The sequence below is a fragment of the Phyllobates terribilis genome, unplaced genomic scaffold, assembly GCF_046119375.1.
Source record: "Phyllobates terribilis strain yellow unplaced genomic scaffold, ASM4611937v1 Scaffold_1__5_contigs__length_1240528914, whole genome shotgun sequence".
NCBI lineage: Eukaryota > Metazoa > Chordata > Amphibia > Anura > Dendrobatidae > Phyllobates > Phyllobates terribilis.
The window spans coordinates 1223461914-1223480975 of NW_027362761.1; the positions used below are offsets into that span (position 1 = coordinate 1223461914).

General features: G+C 46.2%; 1 protein-coding gene across 1 annotated transcript in view; it reads left to right on the top strand.

Moving 5' to 3' along the window:
• The window catches only part of LOC141231836 (vomeronasal type-2 receptor 26-like), a 229324-nt gene that overhangs the window by 69653 nt on the left and 140609 nt on the right, over positions 1-19062 (top strand). Inside the window, exon 2 of the mRNA XM_073667758.1 lies at positions 6106-6397. Within this exon, the coding sequence (XP_073523859.1) occupies positions 6106-6397 (292 nt within the window). The remainder of the gene's footprint in view (positions 1-6105; positions 6398-19062) is intronic.

The following is a 19062-nucleotide window of genomic DNA, read 5'->3' on the forward strand; positions in this document are numbered from 1 at the left end:
TCAGGTGGACTCTCCCAGTAACTGCGTTGTTGAGGGCACGGCAGATGTTTTGGGACACGTGCTTGTGTAGTGCAGTGATGTCACACGGGGCAAAATAGTGTCGGCTGGGGACCGAGACTATAGGGACGGCCACCGCCATAAGGTTGCAGAAGGATTCCGCTTCCACCAGCCTAAAAGGCAGCATTTCCAACGCAAGCAGTCCAGAAATGTGCGAATTTAGGACTGTGGCCTGTGGGGCGTTGACTGTGAATTTGCGCTTTCATTCAAATGTCTGGGATAGGGACAATTGAACGCTGCGGTGGGACGTGGACTTGGACGTTAATGCTGTTTCTTGAGAAACTGCCATAACAAGTGAAGACTGAGAGGAGGGGGAATATTTGCATGCAGTATGGACAGGGGATTGCCTTGCACACACAACAGGGGGTTCTCCTACATGCACAAAAATGGAATAAGCAGTGGTAACACCCGCTGACACTGGTCGTGGACCCTGGGGTTCGCCCCGCAAAGTCAGGTGCTTTGCTGACATGTGCCTGATCATGCTGGTGGTGGTCAGGCTGGTGCTTTTGTCACCCCTGCTGATGCTGGCCTGGCAGGTGGTACAAATGGCCTTTTGGGGTTATCAGTACAGTCTTTAAAAAAATTCAACCTACCGGTTGTGCTGGCAATGTCCCTCGTGTTGGTGTTACGGAGAATGGTTGCACGCCTTCTGTCTGTCACACTAATCAGTTCGCAATAGTGGTACTGTTGTGTGCTTCCCTAGTAACTCGGTCAAGAAGTGGGAGCGAGAAGAGGTGGCGGTTGGTTGTGGCACATTTTCACCTTGGCCACGGCCCCATCCTCTGTACGCACCATCACCAGAACGTCCAGTTCCACATCCCTTGTCACGCGCCTTGCCCATTGTAAATGAAGTAAAATAGCTTACACTCGCACTATCAATGGCAAAAGGGTAGTAAAAAGGAGATTAGAACCGTGGAAGAGGAAAACCACATTTCTAGTTCTCTGGCCTACACCAGAATCTTTTGAACAGATCTATTTGTGTCTGAACAGTCAGCGAGACACTCAAACTGTTTTTTTTTATGGAAAAAAGGCAAAAAGGTGGATAACACCCAGATGTAAACCGTGTAAGTGGAAAACCCAGACTGAGACCTGGGGCTAAGTCTAGCAATTTGAGCAGCAGCAGCACACAGGACTGTAATGCAGTGTTTGTTGGTATAACCACTGCGTCTCCTATACAGCCTGCCTGCCTGATATCTGGGATGGATATTAGTCCTCAGAAGAACTGTTTGTTTGATTTTGCAGGCTTTAGAGACCCTACACTACCTATTTTGCAGTATAAATCTCTCCCTAGCTCAGCAGCACTCTCCCTACACTGTCTGATCCGGAGCGACTGTGTCCTAGACGGCGTCGCCTGGTTTTAAATACTCGAGGTGACGCTGTGTGGCCAGCCAAAGACTGTAATGCCCACAACCAACATGGCTGCGGCATTACAGTGACTGGCTGGCAATCCCTACATGTTCATTGGCTCTGTAAAGAGTGCCAAATATGCAGGGCGGAGACCCGAGCTCCCGCCCGAGTAACACGAAAATGCTCGGTGCTCGCCAAACATCCCGAGTAGTGAGATGCTCGGGCGAGTACCGAGCAGTATCAAGAATGCTCGCTCAACACTACTGCTTACATCTTCACAACAGAAGTGGAAATTGTCAAAATTGCGAGTCTTATGCCATGCAAGATGTCAAAAATGTCTTACTACTGCATTGAAAAATGTTTTCAGACTTTAATTTGCCACAGTCTGCAATTCAAGTTCCACAAGTTCCAGAGTATGGCGAAGCTTACGAATTATTGTGGACAACAGAGAAGAGAAACTCCTTAAATGAACATCAACGGATTGCATGTTACGGATCCGGGTGGTGGAACCTCTGCGCTGCGGTGCAAGGAGGGGCCAGAGGGGCGTGACTAAGTATCTACTCGGCCCAACCAAGGTCGCACGGCAGCTTAGTCGACTCCATGAACCAGGGAGTAACCAAGCAGAGGGACCAGGTGCCACTCTATGACCAACCTTGTATGACAGCAGGTGACTCCCACGGGTCAGAAGACAGGAACTGACTGGCTGACTGGTACAGAGGATGAGCTCGGCAGGCAGGCTGACGGGTGGTCCGGGTAGACAAGCAGGCTGATTAGGCTGATAATCTGGCCAGTGTTCCGGGTAGGCAAGCTATCGGGTACAACAGGTAGCTGGCAGGTGCTTCCAGGTAAGCAGGCAGGCGGACACAACAGATAGCTGACAGGTGCCTACAGGTAAGCAGGCAGGCGGGCACAGCAGGTAACAAGCAGGTGCTTCCAGGTAATGATGGCTGGGAGACACGGCAGGTAACGGGCAGGTGCTTCCAGGCAATGCAGGCTGGTGGGCACGGCAGGTAACAGACAGGTGTTTCCAGGTAAAGCAGGCTGGCGGGAACGGCAGGTAACAGGCAGGTGCTTCCAGGAAAGGGAGTGGGCAGAGCCCATAGACAGACAGGCGGCAGGGCTGTAGACAGACTGTGGGGCTGGATAGTAGTCAGACTGGCGGACTGGACTGTAGAACAGGCTGGCGGACAGGACTGACTTGCAGAGGACCTGAAGGCTGAAGCAAATTAAGTAACACAAAGAAACAACCTTGCACAGGCACCTCCATATTGGAGGAGGTGCCTTTTATAGGGAAAGCACTCCGGCCATTGGCTGGGGACTTTTTAGGATGGCGCGCGTGGCCCCATTAAGAGGGAAGGAGCGCATGCGTACGCACCCTAAGCACAGAGCCAGGAAAGCTGCATGCACCAGCAGCAGCTGTAGGAAGGCAGGAAGATGCCAGAGCAGGACCACGGCGGTAAGGGCGTCTCTGCCTGGCAGAGGGCAGAGACGCCGATGCTACATTGCATATGACACTATTGTGAGCGCTATAGAAAACCAAGCAGATGCAAGGCAAAAATGTTTCTTTATTGACGGTCCAGGAGGGAGCGGTAAAGCATACCTCTATGAAGTTTTAATGCATCAGGTTAGAGCGTTGGGATAAGTCGTATTTCCATCGGCTAATACAGGTATTGCAGCAAACCTTTTACGAGGAGGTCGCACTATCCATTCACTCTTTGGGATATCAGTTCCAGTCAATGAAATCTCCGTTTCCAGGATAAAACAAGACACATTTGCAGGAAGACAGTTAAACAACACAAATCTTTTGATACTTGACGAGTGCACCATGGCACCCAAATACGCTTTGAGCTTAATTGACAGACTTCTGCGTGAAGTAATGACTTCAAATGTTGCTGAAAAAAATGAAATTCCATTTGGAGGTAAAGTTTTTGTCATTGGCGGAGATTTTAGGCAATGCAAAAATATGGAAAAGAACAGATGTTAAAAATCTTAAAGATCTTAAAAATGGCTGACCTTTGGAAACAGTGTAATAAACTCCAACTAATTAACAACATGCGATCTTCTGACCCAGAGTACAGCAAGTGGCTTCTTAAACTTGGTAACGGTGAACTTAGCAATGAATACAACATTGGAGAAGACAACATTGGAATACCTGAAGACATGTTGTGCACTGACTGCATCGTAAGTGATGTTTTTGGACAATGCGTTGAAATTGATGTGAACGATCAAAGCAGTGTTGAGAGGGCGGCCTCTTCCTATGCAATTCTCTGTCCCAAGAACGATGACGTGGCTTTGCTAAATTCCCGTGTAATGGATAGAATGCCTGGAGAGTATAAGTTGTACAAAAGTGATGATTCAGTGGACGTAGACAATGAAGATGAAAAAGAGCATTATCCAGTTGAATTTTTAAATAGTCTTACGCCATCAGGAATGCCATCCTACAGACTACAACTCAAAGTTGGAACAATCGTAATGTTGCTGCGGAATCTAAATACAAAAAATGGCCTATGCAAAGGAAATCGCCTTATTGTTACTGGACTTTATTCCCACTTAATTCAAGCAAGAGTGATCACTGGATCAGTAAAAGGAGACGAAGTGTTGATTTTACGCATTGATTTATGTCCTTCGGACACCGGTCTTCCATTTAGGCTTCGGCGTCGACAGCTTTCAGCAAAACCACCAGCTTTTGCCATGCCAATAAACAAGTCACAAGGTCAAACTCTACACTGTGTTGGCATATATCTACCGGAGCCCGTTTTTGGTCATGGACAACTCTACGTTGAATTTTCAAGAGTTAAAATGAGATACAACATCAAGGGGCAAGTTCTACATACCCCTTTACAAGGAAAGTAGCTTATAGATAGTCAAAACGTATTCACAAGAAATGTGGTGTACAAAAATATTTTGGGTTGATATTGTTAAATATATTATAGTGTCGATTTTCTTCTTTTGTCCAATGATTTATTTAAAAACAGTTAGATATTCATATAATGGTTTATATATTTTGATGATCTGTTTAATAATTTCGTTTAATTGTATTAAGTTCTATGAGCAATAAAATTTAATAATAATGTATATATTTTACCCGGAAAATCCTGTGTATTCATTGCATTATTCTTAAATCTTCATGAATAAACTACATACATATTCTAGAAAACCCGATGCGTTAGAATCGGGCCACCATCCAGTATATATATATATAAATATAGCTTGTCTGTCTGTCAACCCCATATCACTCCTCCTTTATGCCTTCAAAACTACTAGAACTCTCTTTGACTGCCTCCAATCTGGCTTCTGACCGCACCATTCTACTGAAACTGCCCTGGCTAGAGTCGCCAATGACTTACTAACCGCCAAATCCAAGTTACACTACTCTGTCATCCTCCTCCTTGACCTGTCATCTGCCTTCAACACAGTGGACAATTCCCTCTTACTACAGACTCTCTCATCTCTTGGCATCACAGACTTGGCCCTATTTTGGATCTCTTCATACCTAACAGACAGGACATTTAGACACTCAAATACCACCTCCTCATCTCTCCCCATATCAGTTGGTGTCCCCCAAAGTTCAGTTCTACGACCCCTGCTCTTCTCCATCTACACCTTTGGACTGGGACAGCTTATAGAGTCTGACAGCTTTCAGTATCACCTCTATGCTGATGACACAGATCTACTTCTCTGGACCTGATATCTACTCTCTACTAACCAAAATCCCACAATGTCTGTCTGCTATTTCATCGTTCTTCTCTGCTAGATTCTTCAAATTTAATATGGATAAATCAGAATTCATCATCTTTTCACCATCTCATTTATCCCCCCCATCTGACCTATCTATCAACGTCAAAGGCTGTTCACTCTACCCAGTCCCACAATCCCGCTGCCTTGGTGTACACCTGGACTCTGATCTCTCCTTCAAACCACATATCCAAGGCCTTTCCACTTCCTGTCAACTCCAACTCAAAAATATCTCCCGGATCTGCACATTCCTCAACCACGAATGTGCAAAAACAATAGTGCACGCCCTCATCATCTCCCGCCTTGACTGCTGCAACCTCCTGCTCTGGGGCCTCTCCTCTTACACTCTCGCACCCCTCCAATCTATCCTAAGCTCTTCAGACCGACTAATCCACCTGTCCCCACGGTATTACATGGCCTCTCCTCTCTGTCAATCCCTTCACTGGCTCCCCATTCCCCAGAGACTCCAGTTCAAAACCCTAACCATGGCATACAAAGCCATCCACAACCTGTCTCTTCCTTATATCTGTGACGTAGTCTCCTGGTACATACCTGCACGCAACCTCCGATCCTCACAAGATCTCCTGCTCCACTCCCCTCTTATCTCCTCTTCCTACAATCGCATACAAGATTTCTCCCGTGTGTCTCCCTTACTCTGGAACTCTCTACCCCAACATATCAGACTCTCTCCTACCATGGAAACCTTCAAAATGAACCTGAAGACTCACCTCTTCCGACAAGCCTAAAACCGACAGCAGCCCTTGCTCCACCATACCGCTGCACGACCAGCTCTACCCTCACCTACTGTATCCTTACCCATCCCTTGTAGACTATGAGCCCTCGTGGGCAGGGTCCTCGCTCCTCCTGTACCAGTCGCCATCACGTTTTGTTAAAGATCATTGTAAAGCGCCATGGAATAAATGGTGCTATAATAGTATAGAATAATAATAATTTATCTTTTTATAGGAGTGATTTCCATAGAATATCCTCTTATATGATTTTTCTATTTGTCATTGAAAATATCAACAAGAATCCTGACATTTTACCAAATATTACACTTGGATATCATTTTTATGACTCGTGCTTAGATGGACGGCTGGCAGTGCGACATGTTTTACATTTTGTGTCTGGCCCGGGTAGGATAATACCTAATTACTCTTCTATGGGTCATGGTCAGCTGGTTGGTATCATTGGAGATCAGTACACATCTTCCACTATTCCAGCAGCACAAATCCTTGGGTTATATGGATTCCCTCAGGTACTGGACATTCTCTGCATTTATTTTAGTACAAGTGTAATTTTATTGAATAATTATATTCTAATATTGTGTGGAATATGAGTGGTAAATGAGTAATGTTAGTAAAGCACAGTGCACACTTCTACACACATCATTCAATGTTCTGTGTAATCACTAGAAGAAGTAAATATTTCCCAAGTAAAGTTATTTCTTACATATGGAAATATATCAATATTTGCTCTTTATTCAACCAGAATGTAAAAGTGAAAGTGATTGAAACAAACAAAATGTTCACCAGGCTATCTCTGCATGTGTCACATATGTCTAACAGCCGTGACACTTGCCGGCGCAGCGTCAATGAATGAGCAGCCGAGCACGCCAAAATACTCGGCGAGCACCCGAGCGTGCACGCTGAAAGAGTTAATAGAACATACTCGATCATCACTAGCACCAACATGTTGAGCAGCCCTTTACAATTCAGTGGTAAAAGTACAAATAATATCAGACATTGCAAAATAACATTATAGAGTCAAACGGTCAGATACAAGAGAGCACAACATAAACTAAAAGGGAAAGACAAAGGCATAGTCAGATTACAGTCCAAGGTCAGAATATCAGAAAAATAGCAGATCAGAGCAAAGAGGCTTGGAAAATGGATGGTCAGAACAAGGTCCAAGGTCAGGCAGCAATATATTATGAATTAAAGCATAGGAATACAAGGCAAACATGCACTATGAAGCAAATGCTAATAGTATAAGATACGATGGTGTGAGTACAGTCCACGCTCCTCCGTGTACAGATGATGATACCAATGAATAAGGTTACATCTCTTATTAATGGCTTAAAATACAACGCGTTTCATGGATATCCTTTCCACTTCATTAAGTTAAAAGCCTATCCTGAAGTGGCCAGACTAAAGAAATGGGTTTTTAGGGTCCGCTTGAATCTGTGGGTATTGGGAATTAATCGAACTGTCCTGGGTAGTGCATTCCAAAGAATTGGTGCGGCATGCAAGAAATCTTGGAAATGGGAGCGGGAAGTTCGGATTATGGAGGATTTTAGTTTTAAGTCATTAGCAGAATGGAGGGCACGTGGATGGTGGTAGACTGAGACAAGGGAGGAGATGTATGGTGGTACTGAAGCATGGAGCGCTTTGTGGGTAAGCGTGATAAGTTTAAATTGAACTCTATATTGGATGGGCAACCAATGCAATGACTGGCAGAGGGAAGAGGCATCGGTGTAGCGGTTGGCGAGGAATATGATCCTGGCTGCTGAGTTAAGGATGGATTGGGGAGGGGAGAGTTTAGTAAGAGGGAGACCGATAAGTAGAGAGTTGCAGTAGTCCAGACGAGAATGAATAAGAGCTACAGTAAGAATTTTTGCTGAGTCAAAGGTGAGAAAAGTCCAGATTCTTGAGATGGTTTTGAGGTCTAGATGACATAAACGAGCGAGTGATTTGATGTTATGAGTGAAAGAAAGATCTGAATCAAAAATGACCCCAAGACAGCGGGCTTGTTTTGCTGGGGAGAAATAGTTGAGCCACAAATGGAAATGGCAATATCGGGCACAGGTAGGTTATTGAGGGAGGAAATAGTTCCGTTTTTGACAGATTCTGATTTAGATAGAAGGAGGACATAATGTTAGACACAGCAGAAAGACAATCACTGGTCTTTTGTAATAATGCAGGGATGATGTCCGGAGCAGAGGTGTATAATTGGGTGTCATCAGCATAGAGATGGTACTGAAAACTGAATCTGATGAAAGTTTGTCCAATAGGAGTGGTGTATAAGGAGAAAAGAGGGGGGCCTTGGACTGATCCTTGAGGAACCCTGACAATGAGGAGAAGGAGAGAGGAGGAGAGGCTGGCAAAAGACACAGAGAAGGAGCGGTCAGAGAGGAGGAGAACCAGGAGAGAACAGTGTCCTTGAGGCCAATATTACAGAGCATAGTGAGGAGGAGCTGGTGATCCACAGTGTCGAATGCTGCAGAAAGATCAGCAGGGAGTACTGATCATTAGATTTAGCTGTTAGTAGATCATTAGAGACTTTAGTGAAGGCAATTTCAGTAGAATGTAAAGACCGAAACCAGATTGTAAAGGGTCAAGAAGAGAGTTGTATGAGAGTTAGCGGATTAGATGGGAATGGACCAGGCATTCCAGGAATTTAGAGATAAAGGGAAGATTGGAAACAGGTCTGTAGTTGGCCGTGCAGTTCTGGTCAAGGGATGTTTTTTTAAGTAATGGATTTATGCTTGCGTGTTAAAAGAAGAGGGAAAGATACTAGATGAGAGGGAGAGGTTGAATATTTCAGTTAAGTGAGTGGTGACATCTGAAAAAAGGGACTGAAGGAGATGTGAGGGAATAGGGTCACTGGTGCAGGTGGTAGGGCGAGAAGATGCAAGGAGCCTGATCACTTCATCTTCCGTGACTGGTTCGAAGTCAGAAAGTGAGCAAGACACAATGTGGGGGGAGAGCATGCATAACATTTGGGGATTGGGAGAAAATTACCTGTCGGATATGGTCAATTTTTTCTTTGAAATAATTGGCCAGATCGTCAGCGCTGAGGTCAGTGGTCGGGGCCTGTGCTGTTTCATTAAGGAGAGAGAGTGAAATGTGTTAAAGAGGCGTTAAGGATTATTGAAAAGTGAGATGATGAGGTTGTTAAAGTCGGTTTGTTTGCAGAGGTGAAGGGCAGAGTTATATGTTTTAATAATAATAATTTTTATTTTTATAGTGCCCACAAATTCCACAGCACTTTAAAAATTTTAGGGGTTACTTATACAGACAATACAGAATAAGCATATAACATATCGAAAGTAGTGAGGGCCCTGTTCGCAAGCTTACAGTCTTTGAGGAAATGGGGGAGGCACAAAAGGTAGAATGTACATATATTGTATAATGCAGCCTTGATATACTGAATAAGGTAAAAAATAATACATGGACTGGTCGCCAGTCAGTATGTGCACAGTCCTGACCGTGGCTATTAAGTGCATGGTTGGTGTGAACCTGAAATTGAAAAAGATTATAATATGGGGGAAAACTGGGACTGGCAACTGGGGTGACCAGATAATGTGTGGAGGCGATATGCCAGTCTAAAGAAATGGGTTTTTAGGGTCCGCTTGAAACTGTGGGTATTGGGAATTAATCTAACTGTCCTGGGTAGTGCATTCCAAAGAATTGGCGCAGCACGCGAGAAATCTTGGAGATGGGAGTGGGAAGTTCGGATTATGGAGGATTTTAGTTTTAAGTCATTGGCAGAACAGAGGGCACGTGTAGGGTGGTAGACTGAGACAAGGGAGCAGATGTAATGACTGCCACAGGAAAGAGGCATCGGTGTAGCGGTTGGCGAGGAATATGATCCTTGCTGCTGCGTTAAGGATGGATTGGAGAGGGGAGAGTTTAGTAAGAGGGAGACCGATAAGTAGAGAGTTACAGTAGTCCAGACGAGAGAGCTACAGTAAGAGATTTTGTTAAGTCAAAGGTGAGAAAACTCCTGATTCTTGAGATGTTTTTGAGGTGTAGTTGACATGAACGAGCGAGTGATTTGATGTGAGGAGTGAAGGAAAGATCTGAATCAAAAATGACCCCAAGAGAGCGGGCTTGTTGCTTGCGAGTAATGGTTGAGCCACAAACTGAGATGGCAATATCGGGCACAGGTAGGTTAGTGGAGGGAGGAAATACGAGTAATTCCGTTTTTGACAGATTCCATTTTAGACAGAGGGAGGACATTGTGTTAGACACAGCAGAAAGACAGTTCTGCTGTTTTCAGTTTTCTGAGGCATTCAGAGGTCAAGGTCTGGAGAAGGGAGATTGTGTTTGTTCCTAAACCATGTGAAGTTGCTGAACTTTCAGCAGGCGAATCTCTGCTACTATAAGGACTGTGTTCTTTGTGTTACCATTTTTCTTTGTTTTTCCTGTTTTGCCCAGCAGGCTGAGTTTATTTTTACGGACTAAAGGTTGGTTTATGCCACATTATAATAAACCAACCAAAGATTTAAAGAGACGGCGTACCTGTGTCTACCTCGATGTGCAGCTGAGTGAGCGATCTACGACAATACACTTTAAACACATTTTATTCATTCATATCTTTCACACTCATATATCAACATAATACACTTATTATTATTATTCACTAGATGGAGGTCCGATGCAATCGCATTGGGAGGGCGGTAATGTCACTATGGGGCAGGCTTTGCAGCATTTAGAATCTCTCCCCCCATGTGCTCACCCTCCTATCCACTCTCTCTTTCCGCCATGTGCTGACTTCTCCCGTCCGTGCTCTCTTCTTGATCTGTCTACCCCATGTGCTATCCCCCTTGTCTGCTGTCTCTCTCCTTCCTATGCTGTGTTCTCCCCTCATGTGCTGTCCCGTTTGAGCTGTCTCCCCCCTGTGCTCTGTCTTTCTCCCCTCTGTGCGCTTTCTCTCTCCCCCATCTGCTGTCTTCTCCTCTCATGTGATCTCTTCTTTGACCTGTGTACCCCATGTGATCTCCCCCTTGTCTGCTCTCTCTCCACCCCTGTGCTGTCTTCTTCCTTCGTGTGTTCTCTCATTTGAGCTGTCTACCCACGCAGTAAATCAGTCCGCCGCCATCTTTGTGCAGGCTGATAGCTCCTCCTATACAAAGATGGCAGCAGTCAGTGAATCATTCAGCTGATCCCGGCGGCAGCGTTTATGGCGTGTTCATAATAGTGTTCTGCTGGTGGCACCACGCAAGAGGCTGCGTACGGTGTATACAGAGTGTGTGTGTGTGTTGTGTGTGTACGGCGCATACAGTGTATGTGTCGTGCATGCAGCATATACAGTGTGTGTGTCGTGCGTACGGCGTATCCAATGTGTGTGTGGTGAATGCGGCATATACAGTGTGTCTGTGTGTGGTGCGTACCGCGTATCCAATGTGTGTGTGGTGCGTACCGCGCATACAGCGCATGTGTGTGTGGTGGTGCGTATAGAGTGTGTGTGTGCGGTACGTATGGCGTATACATTGTGAGTGTGTATGTACAGCGTATACAGTGTGTGTGGTGTGTACGGTGTATACAGTATGTGTGTGTGGTGCATACAGTGTATACAGTTTGTGTGTGTGGTGCGTATGGCGTATACAGTGTGTGTGGTGCGTACGGAGTATACAGCGTGTGTGCGTGTGTTGCATACGACGTATACAGTGTGTGTGTGGTGGTGCGTACAGCATATACAGTGTATGTGTTTGGTGCGTAATGCGTATACAGTGTGTGTGTGTGTACAGCGTATACGGTGTGTGGTGTGTACGGCATATACAGTGTGTGTGTCTGTGGTGCGTACTGTGTATACAGTGTGTGTGGTGCTTACGGTGTATACAGTGTGTGTGTCTGTGGTGCGTACTGTGTATACAGTGTGTGTGGTGCTTACGGTGTATACAGTGTGTGTGTCTGTGGTGCGGACTGTGTATACAGTGTGTGTTTGTGTGAGTGTTTGTGTGTGTGGTGCGTACAGTGTATATAGTGTATGTGTGGTGCGTACGGCGTATACAGTGTGTGTGTTCGTGGTGCGTACGGCGTATACAGTGTGTGTGTTCGTGGTGCGTACGGCGTATACAGTGTGTGTGTGGTGCGTACGGCGTATACAGTGTGTGTGTTCGTGGTGCGTACGGCGTATACAGTGTGTGTGTGTGTGTGTGTGGTGCGTACGGCGTATACAGTGTGTGTTTGTGTGAGTGTTTGTGTGTGTTTGTGGTGCATACAGTGTATATAGTGTATGTGTGGTGCGTACGGCGTATACAGTGTGTGTGTGGTGCGTACGGCGTATACAGTGTGTGTGTGGTGCGTACGGTGTATACAGTGTGTGTGTGTGATGCGACGGTGTTCCGCTGGTGGTACTGCGCAAGAGGCTGGTAGCACCAGCGGTTTCCATATTGAGACACTCATCACTTGGGTGTCCCAATATGGCGGTCGGCAAACTTCCGCCGTTTGGAATTCTGGGATCTAGACACATCTGGACGGAACAGGATGTGAAGACATTACAAGGTATTAATATTACAAGGTATATTATAGACAGCTTACATCTTTCACATTCATATTTCACTATAAACACCTATTCCTTTATCCGCTTCTTACATCCCTCTGTCTATATTCTCATGCCCTAATAACCTTAATAATATTCCGCTCATACATCACATTCCCTTCACATTCTTTTACTCCTATGTTTCGATTACACCACATGCCAAGCCCCTTTTGCACTTCGCTAATGACTAGTCAGATTTCTGAGAGGTATGTTCCGAATCCATTAAAAAACATCGCGTCCCTTTTGTACTCCGTCACCGCTATGTGAGATCCCGGAATGATATCGCAGTTCAGGGGATACGCATGCACGTTTCGCCAATCTTCCGTACTTCTGTCATGAACAATACAAACGACATGCGTTCCACTTGTGCGTTCCCCCGCAGTGAACAGGAAGTCCCATTTACTCAATGGAGATACAGCAAATGCTACATGCACCCACCCACCTGTATACCCAGAGACCTGTCCCAATCACCAACAAAAACAAGGTGCTTATGAAGAACGAAGACATGCATACCAAGTTTAAGAAGATCATGTTCAAAACGCGTCTGGTAATTTAACAGCAAATACTGTAGCCCCTGTACCCCCTCTGCTTTTGTATGGATGGTGATTTCCACTATGTTTTATCCAAGTAAGAAATACATTTTTTTTTGGATATTATACGTTGATTTCCAGTGAGCTAAGTCATCTTGATCTTTCAATCTACATTGCCAAGCGCCGGCAGAGCGCTGACTTCATGCTCCTGAATCCATTGACTTCACGGAGGGTGAGCAGTTTTTTTTTTCTCTATTTTTCACTTATGAAGAACACAGCACCATAAGGTTATGCCCCCTTTCTGAAGAAGCCAAGGTGAAATGGCGTCATCAGAGTGGTAGTCCAGGCATTTGCAGGTCTTCACAAACATAACTGTAAGTTACATACAATAACTAGTGTTGAGCGAGCACTAAAATGCTCAGGAGCTCGTTGCTTGGGTTGAGCAAATCGTAATGCTCGGGTGCTCGACCCGAGCAACAAGCCCAATGTAAGTCAATGGGAAACTCGAGCATTTTTCCGGTGGCTCCCATCGGTTTGGCCTAAAAATTGCCAAACTGATGGGAACAGTGCTGAAATGATATGGGAACAGCATGGAGAAGACCCCTGGAAGCATCTCTGACTTCCAGGTCACTGCTGGGAACGATGTTGTCAGAGGTATTACGCCACTTTTACGGACTCACAAAAAAAACATACAAAACGAAACAAAATGGATTTTCCTGGGAAATATGTTAAGGAACATCCTTTCCAGGGTAATGACTTGTATATAAGGCAAAATAAATAACCAAAAACAAAAATGCTCCTCCCCACCTTGGGCTATGTTTACATGTATCATTTTTGATGCGTATTTGCACTTTCACATTGCTCTCAAAGGAGAAAAATGCATTCACCGGTAAATGTAATTTTAACATTTTACTACCTTATCTGACCATGTGGTATTTGAGACATCATCTACTATATAATTGTCTTATCCCATCTGTCTGTCTGTCTTTCTGTCTGTCTGTCTGTCCTGGAAATCCCGGGTCGCTGATTGGTCCGGCCGTGGCCAATCAGCGATGCGGCATTTCTGAAAAACATGGCGGCCGTTAGCGGCTCATGTGCGGCACGGAGGTCAGCGACGATGCAGCCGGGAGATGCAGCCGGCTACTCGCAGCATAAGTCCCCCGACCGCAGGCGCCGCTGACCTACATGCGGCTATCGTCGGGAGATCAGCGGCTATGGCCGCTAATCTCCCGAGGACAAGTGTGACTCCCCTCCCCTCCTCTCCTCTCCTCTCTCCTCCCCTCTCCTCCCATCCCTCCCCCCACTCCATCAGGACCCCGGCACGCGGCGTCATACTTACCCCTCCCCTCCTCTCCCCTAGCCTCTCTTCTCCTCCCATCCCTCCCCTCTCCTCCCGTCCCTCCCCACGCTCGATCAGGACCCCGGCACCAACGTCATACTTACCCCTCCCCGTGCCCCCGCTGCAGCTCTGTGACGTCTCAGGTCAGAGGGCGCGGTGACGTCTTTACACCGCGCTCTCTCCTGACCGGTCACAGCGCACAGCGTCAACATGCCGGCTACACTGGAGTCCAGAGAAGCAGCTGAGAAGAGAGGTGAGTATTGGATTTTTTTTTTGGATGGGGCCATAGGGGACCTGCATGGGGCACTATAGGGGGATGGATATACAGGTGATATGACTTCCTGCATGGGGCATTATATGGGGGGAAGAGGTGACATCCTGCATGGGGCATTATATGGGGGGGAGAGGTGACATCCTACATGGGGCATTATATGGGGAGAGGTGACATCCTACATGGGGCATTATATGGGGAGAGGTGACATCCTACATGGGGCATTATATGGGGGAGAGGTCACATCCTGCATGAGGCATTATATGGGGGAGAGGTGACATCCTGCATGGGGCATTATATGGGGAGAGGTGACATCCTACATGGGGCATTATATGGGGGAGAGGTGACATCCTACATGGGGCATTATATGGGGGAGAGGTGACATCCTGCATGGGGCATTATATGGGGAGAGGTGACATCCTTCATGGGGCATTATATGGGGGGAGAGGTCACATCCTGCATGGGGCATTATATGGGGGGAGAGGTCACATCCTGCATGGGGCATTATATGCGGGGAGAGGTCACATCCTGCATGGGGCATTATATGGGCGATAGGTGACATCCTGCATGGGGCATTACATGGGGAGAGAGGTCACATCCTGCATGAGGCATTATATGGGGGATAGGTGACATCCTGCATGGGGCATTATATGGGGGGAGAGGTCACATCCTGCATGGGGCATTATATGGGGAGAGGTGACATCCTACATGGGGCATTATATGGGGGAGAGGTGACATCCTGCATGCGGCATTATATGGGGAGAGGTGACATTCTACATGGGGCATTATATGGGTGAAGAGGTCACATCCTGTATGGGGCATTATAAGGGGGAGAGGTCACATCCTGCATGGGGCATTATATGGGGGATATGTGACATCCTGCATGGGGCATTATATGGGGTGAGAGGTCACATCCTGCATGGAGCATTACATGGGGGAGAGGTGACATCCTACATGGGGCATTATATGGGGGGAGAGGTCACATCCTGCATGGGGCATTATGTATGGGGGATGTGACTTACTGCATGGGGTATTATATGGGGGGGATGTCACATCCTGCATTGGGTATTATATGGGGGGAGAGGTCACATCCTGCATGGGGCATTATATGGGGGAGAGGTGACATCCTACATGGGGCATTATATGGGGGAGAGGTGACATCCTGCATGGGGCATTATATACGGGGTATGTGACTTCCTGCATGGGGTATTATATGGGGGGGATGTGACATCCTGCATGGGGCATTATATGGGGAGAGGTGACATCCTACATGGGGCATTATATGGGGGGAGAGGTCACATCCTGCATGGGGCATTATATGGGGGGAGAGGTCACATCCTGCATGGGGCATTATATGGGGGAGAGGTCACATTCTGCATGGGACATTATATGGGGGGAAAGGTCACATCCTGCATGGGGCATTATATGGGGGAGAGGTGACATCCTGCATGGGGCATTATATGGGGGAGAGGTGACATCCTGAATGGGGCATTATATGGGGGGAGAGGTCACATCCTGCATGGGGCATTATATGGGGGAGAGGTGACATCCTACATGGGGCATTATATGGGGGGAGAGGTCACATCCTGCATGGGGTATTATATGGGGGAGAGGTGACATCCTTCATGGGACATTATATGGGGGGAGAGGTCACATCGTGCATGGGGCATTATATGGGGGAGAGGTGACATCCTACATGGGGCATTATATGGGGGAGAGGTGACATCCTGCATGGGGCATTATATACGGGGGATGTGACTTCCTGCATGGGGTATTATATGGGGGGATGTGACTTCCTGCATGGGGCATTATAAAGGAGGGTCGCGAGACATATGCTAAAATACCCGATGCATTAGAATCGGGCCACCATCTAGTCAAACATATCTTGCTTCATTGATGAAGGAGAGATAGTGAAAGTCACAATGCCTATTTTTTTAAAGCCATCAGGCGGCCATTACTATTGTTAGAGAGTCATCAGTCATTCCTCACTATTGTTAGAGGGCCATCAGCCAGCTATGCTTTGTTGTTCCCATTATAAAGGAGTGGTTCTCCTATACTGTTATTGCATATGCAGTAATTGCAAGTGCTATCAAAATTTACTCCAATACCCCTTCGAACAGACGTAGAGGAAGGCCTCATTAAAAAAATTCTTCTTATTATTAAGGAGTGGGTCTCTTATAGTGGTATTGCCCATGTAGTGATTGCAAGGGCTGAAAAAATTTGGATGCTCTCCAATATCCCATTGAAAAGACGTATAGGCGGGCCTCTTTAAAAAAAATTGTTCCCATTGATAAGGAGTGGGTTTCCTACAGTGGTAATGCCCATGCAGTGACTACAAGGGCCGCCAAAAATTTTGATGCACTCCTATACCCCTTTGAAGAGACGTAGAAGAGGTCCTCTTATAAAAAAATTGTTCGATTGATAAGGAACGGATCTCCAATAATTGTAATGCCCATGCACTAAGTGAATTGGCTAAAAACCATTTACCTCTGGGGGTATACATGAACATACTGTAAAACATAAAGAATGTTAGATGTAGGCCTCTAAAAAATTTCCGCGGGCATCATAAACTTCCTGAAAAAAAATTATGTGGGTCTTTCATCATAGTCACCCTGGTGATATGGTGGTGGAGGATGAGGAGAAGAAGGAGAAGGACAAGACTAAATAGACAAAATCAGGAAGCGTATACCCATGTCTGGGTGTGAAGGGGTGCATGGGAATAGACAACCCAAAGATAACCATTGGATTTGCCTTTATGTTCCGCTGCTATCATCATGGTGTTGAGAAATCTGGCCCAATCCAGCCTTTGTTCATTTTTATAAGAGTCAGCCTGTCAGCATTGTCAGTTGACAGTTGGATGCGCCTATCAGTTATAATACCCACGGTGGCACTAAAAACCAGCTCTGACAAAACGCTAGCAGCAGGGCAGCACAGCACCTCCAAGGCATAGAGAGCCAGCTCATGCCACGTGTCCAGCTTGGATACCCAATAGTTTTAAGGCACAAAGGAATCATAGAGGATATTGGTACAGTCGACAAGGTACTCCTTCAGAATCTTTCAAAATTATTCCTCCTTATCAGAGTACCCCATGCCCCACCGTTCTTGGAGGGTCTGAGAAAACTGTCTCACACCTTTGACAGTTTGCCTCTGCTTCATTGTATGTATGCCTCCCTCTCCTTTACTCCTGGGTTGTCCAACGAACTGTGACCTCTGCCTAGAGTGTTTTTAGATGGGAATTATTTAAATAATTCCTCAACAAGGCCAAACTGGTACTGCACCATTTTATTAGACCTCTACAACACAGGAAGGAGACATAGAAAGTTCTCCTAATAGCATGGGTCTAGAAGTGTTACCAACCAGTAATTACTGTTGCCCAATATACATACAAAGCAAGGGTCATGGGAAAGGCAATGAAACATAACTTCATCTATGTGTGCCACATTGTCAAGAGCTAAGACTTCCCTGTCCTGGCCAAGAGGCTGGCTGTCAATGCTCTCCTCCTGCCTGTGTTGGTGCTACATATCCATCTTTCTCTGTGTTGCTGTCATGGCTATGCATGCCAATGGTCCAGGTCAGATCAGTGGACTCATCATCGACCACCTCGTCTTCCATCTCATCCTTCTTCCCAGTTGACATTGTAGGCTGACCTGATGGCAACTGTGTCTTATGATCAACAGCCTCCAACTTTGGAGAAAGTAAATGACGTTTCTCTTCTAGCCGTAGGTCCTCAAATACTTGAGCATCAACGCACACCACCTCCTCTTGTCCCTCGTCAATGCTGCACGGTGATAGGCCAGAGCCAACAAAGGATACCTACCAAACAGATCCTCGGAGTGGTCAAGCTTGGGTTCATATGTCTCCTGTGACTGATAATGGCTGGAGGAAGGAGAAACAACTTCAGGATTGGATGGGCTAGCCTTCTGTGTATCGACAGCAGACTCTGTGGTGGTGGAAGATTTGTTGATGCTTGGCAAATGCGTCGAGGCCTTGTCTGCTATCCAAGGCAGAATCTGCTCTCGCTCTTCTGACTTCCACACACGTTTACGTTCCAGACCTGGAAATTGTTCCAGGAACATAGTGGAACATCAAGCTTCTTCTGACCTCACACAGACTGAGTGCCTTCTTGAACACCACTGACAATACCAGGTCCACCTCCCTTACCAACAGGCTTTTTTGGCATTTTGGGATTTGTTGACAGATTTTCAGATGTTGATGGCACAAGCCAAGCTGGCTGTCAAAGCCAAAATAGTGAGTCAACCATGACTCAGCCCATAGGGCTAATTTTTACAGTGGACAAATCTGGAATGTACAGTGGTCCTATCAAACTATTATTTTTCATTGGAGTCCCTTGTCACAGGTTGTGCCACATTGTGACTGAGATAGGGGATACATATTTAAGAGAAGTTTACACTGACTGTTGATGACCCACTGATGGCCCTCTGAAAACTTGAATTGAAGGCCACAACTACTACACTACTCCATTGTAGATAATGTTTGTCAAGGGAGGCCTTTGT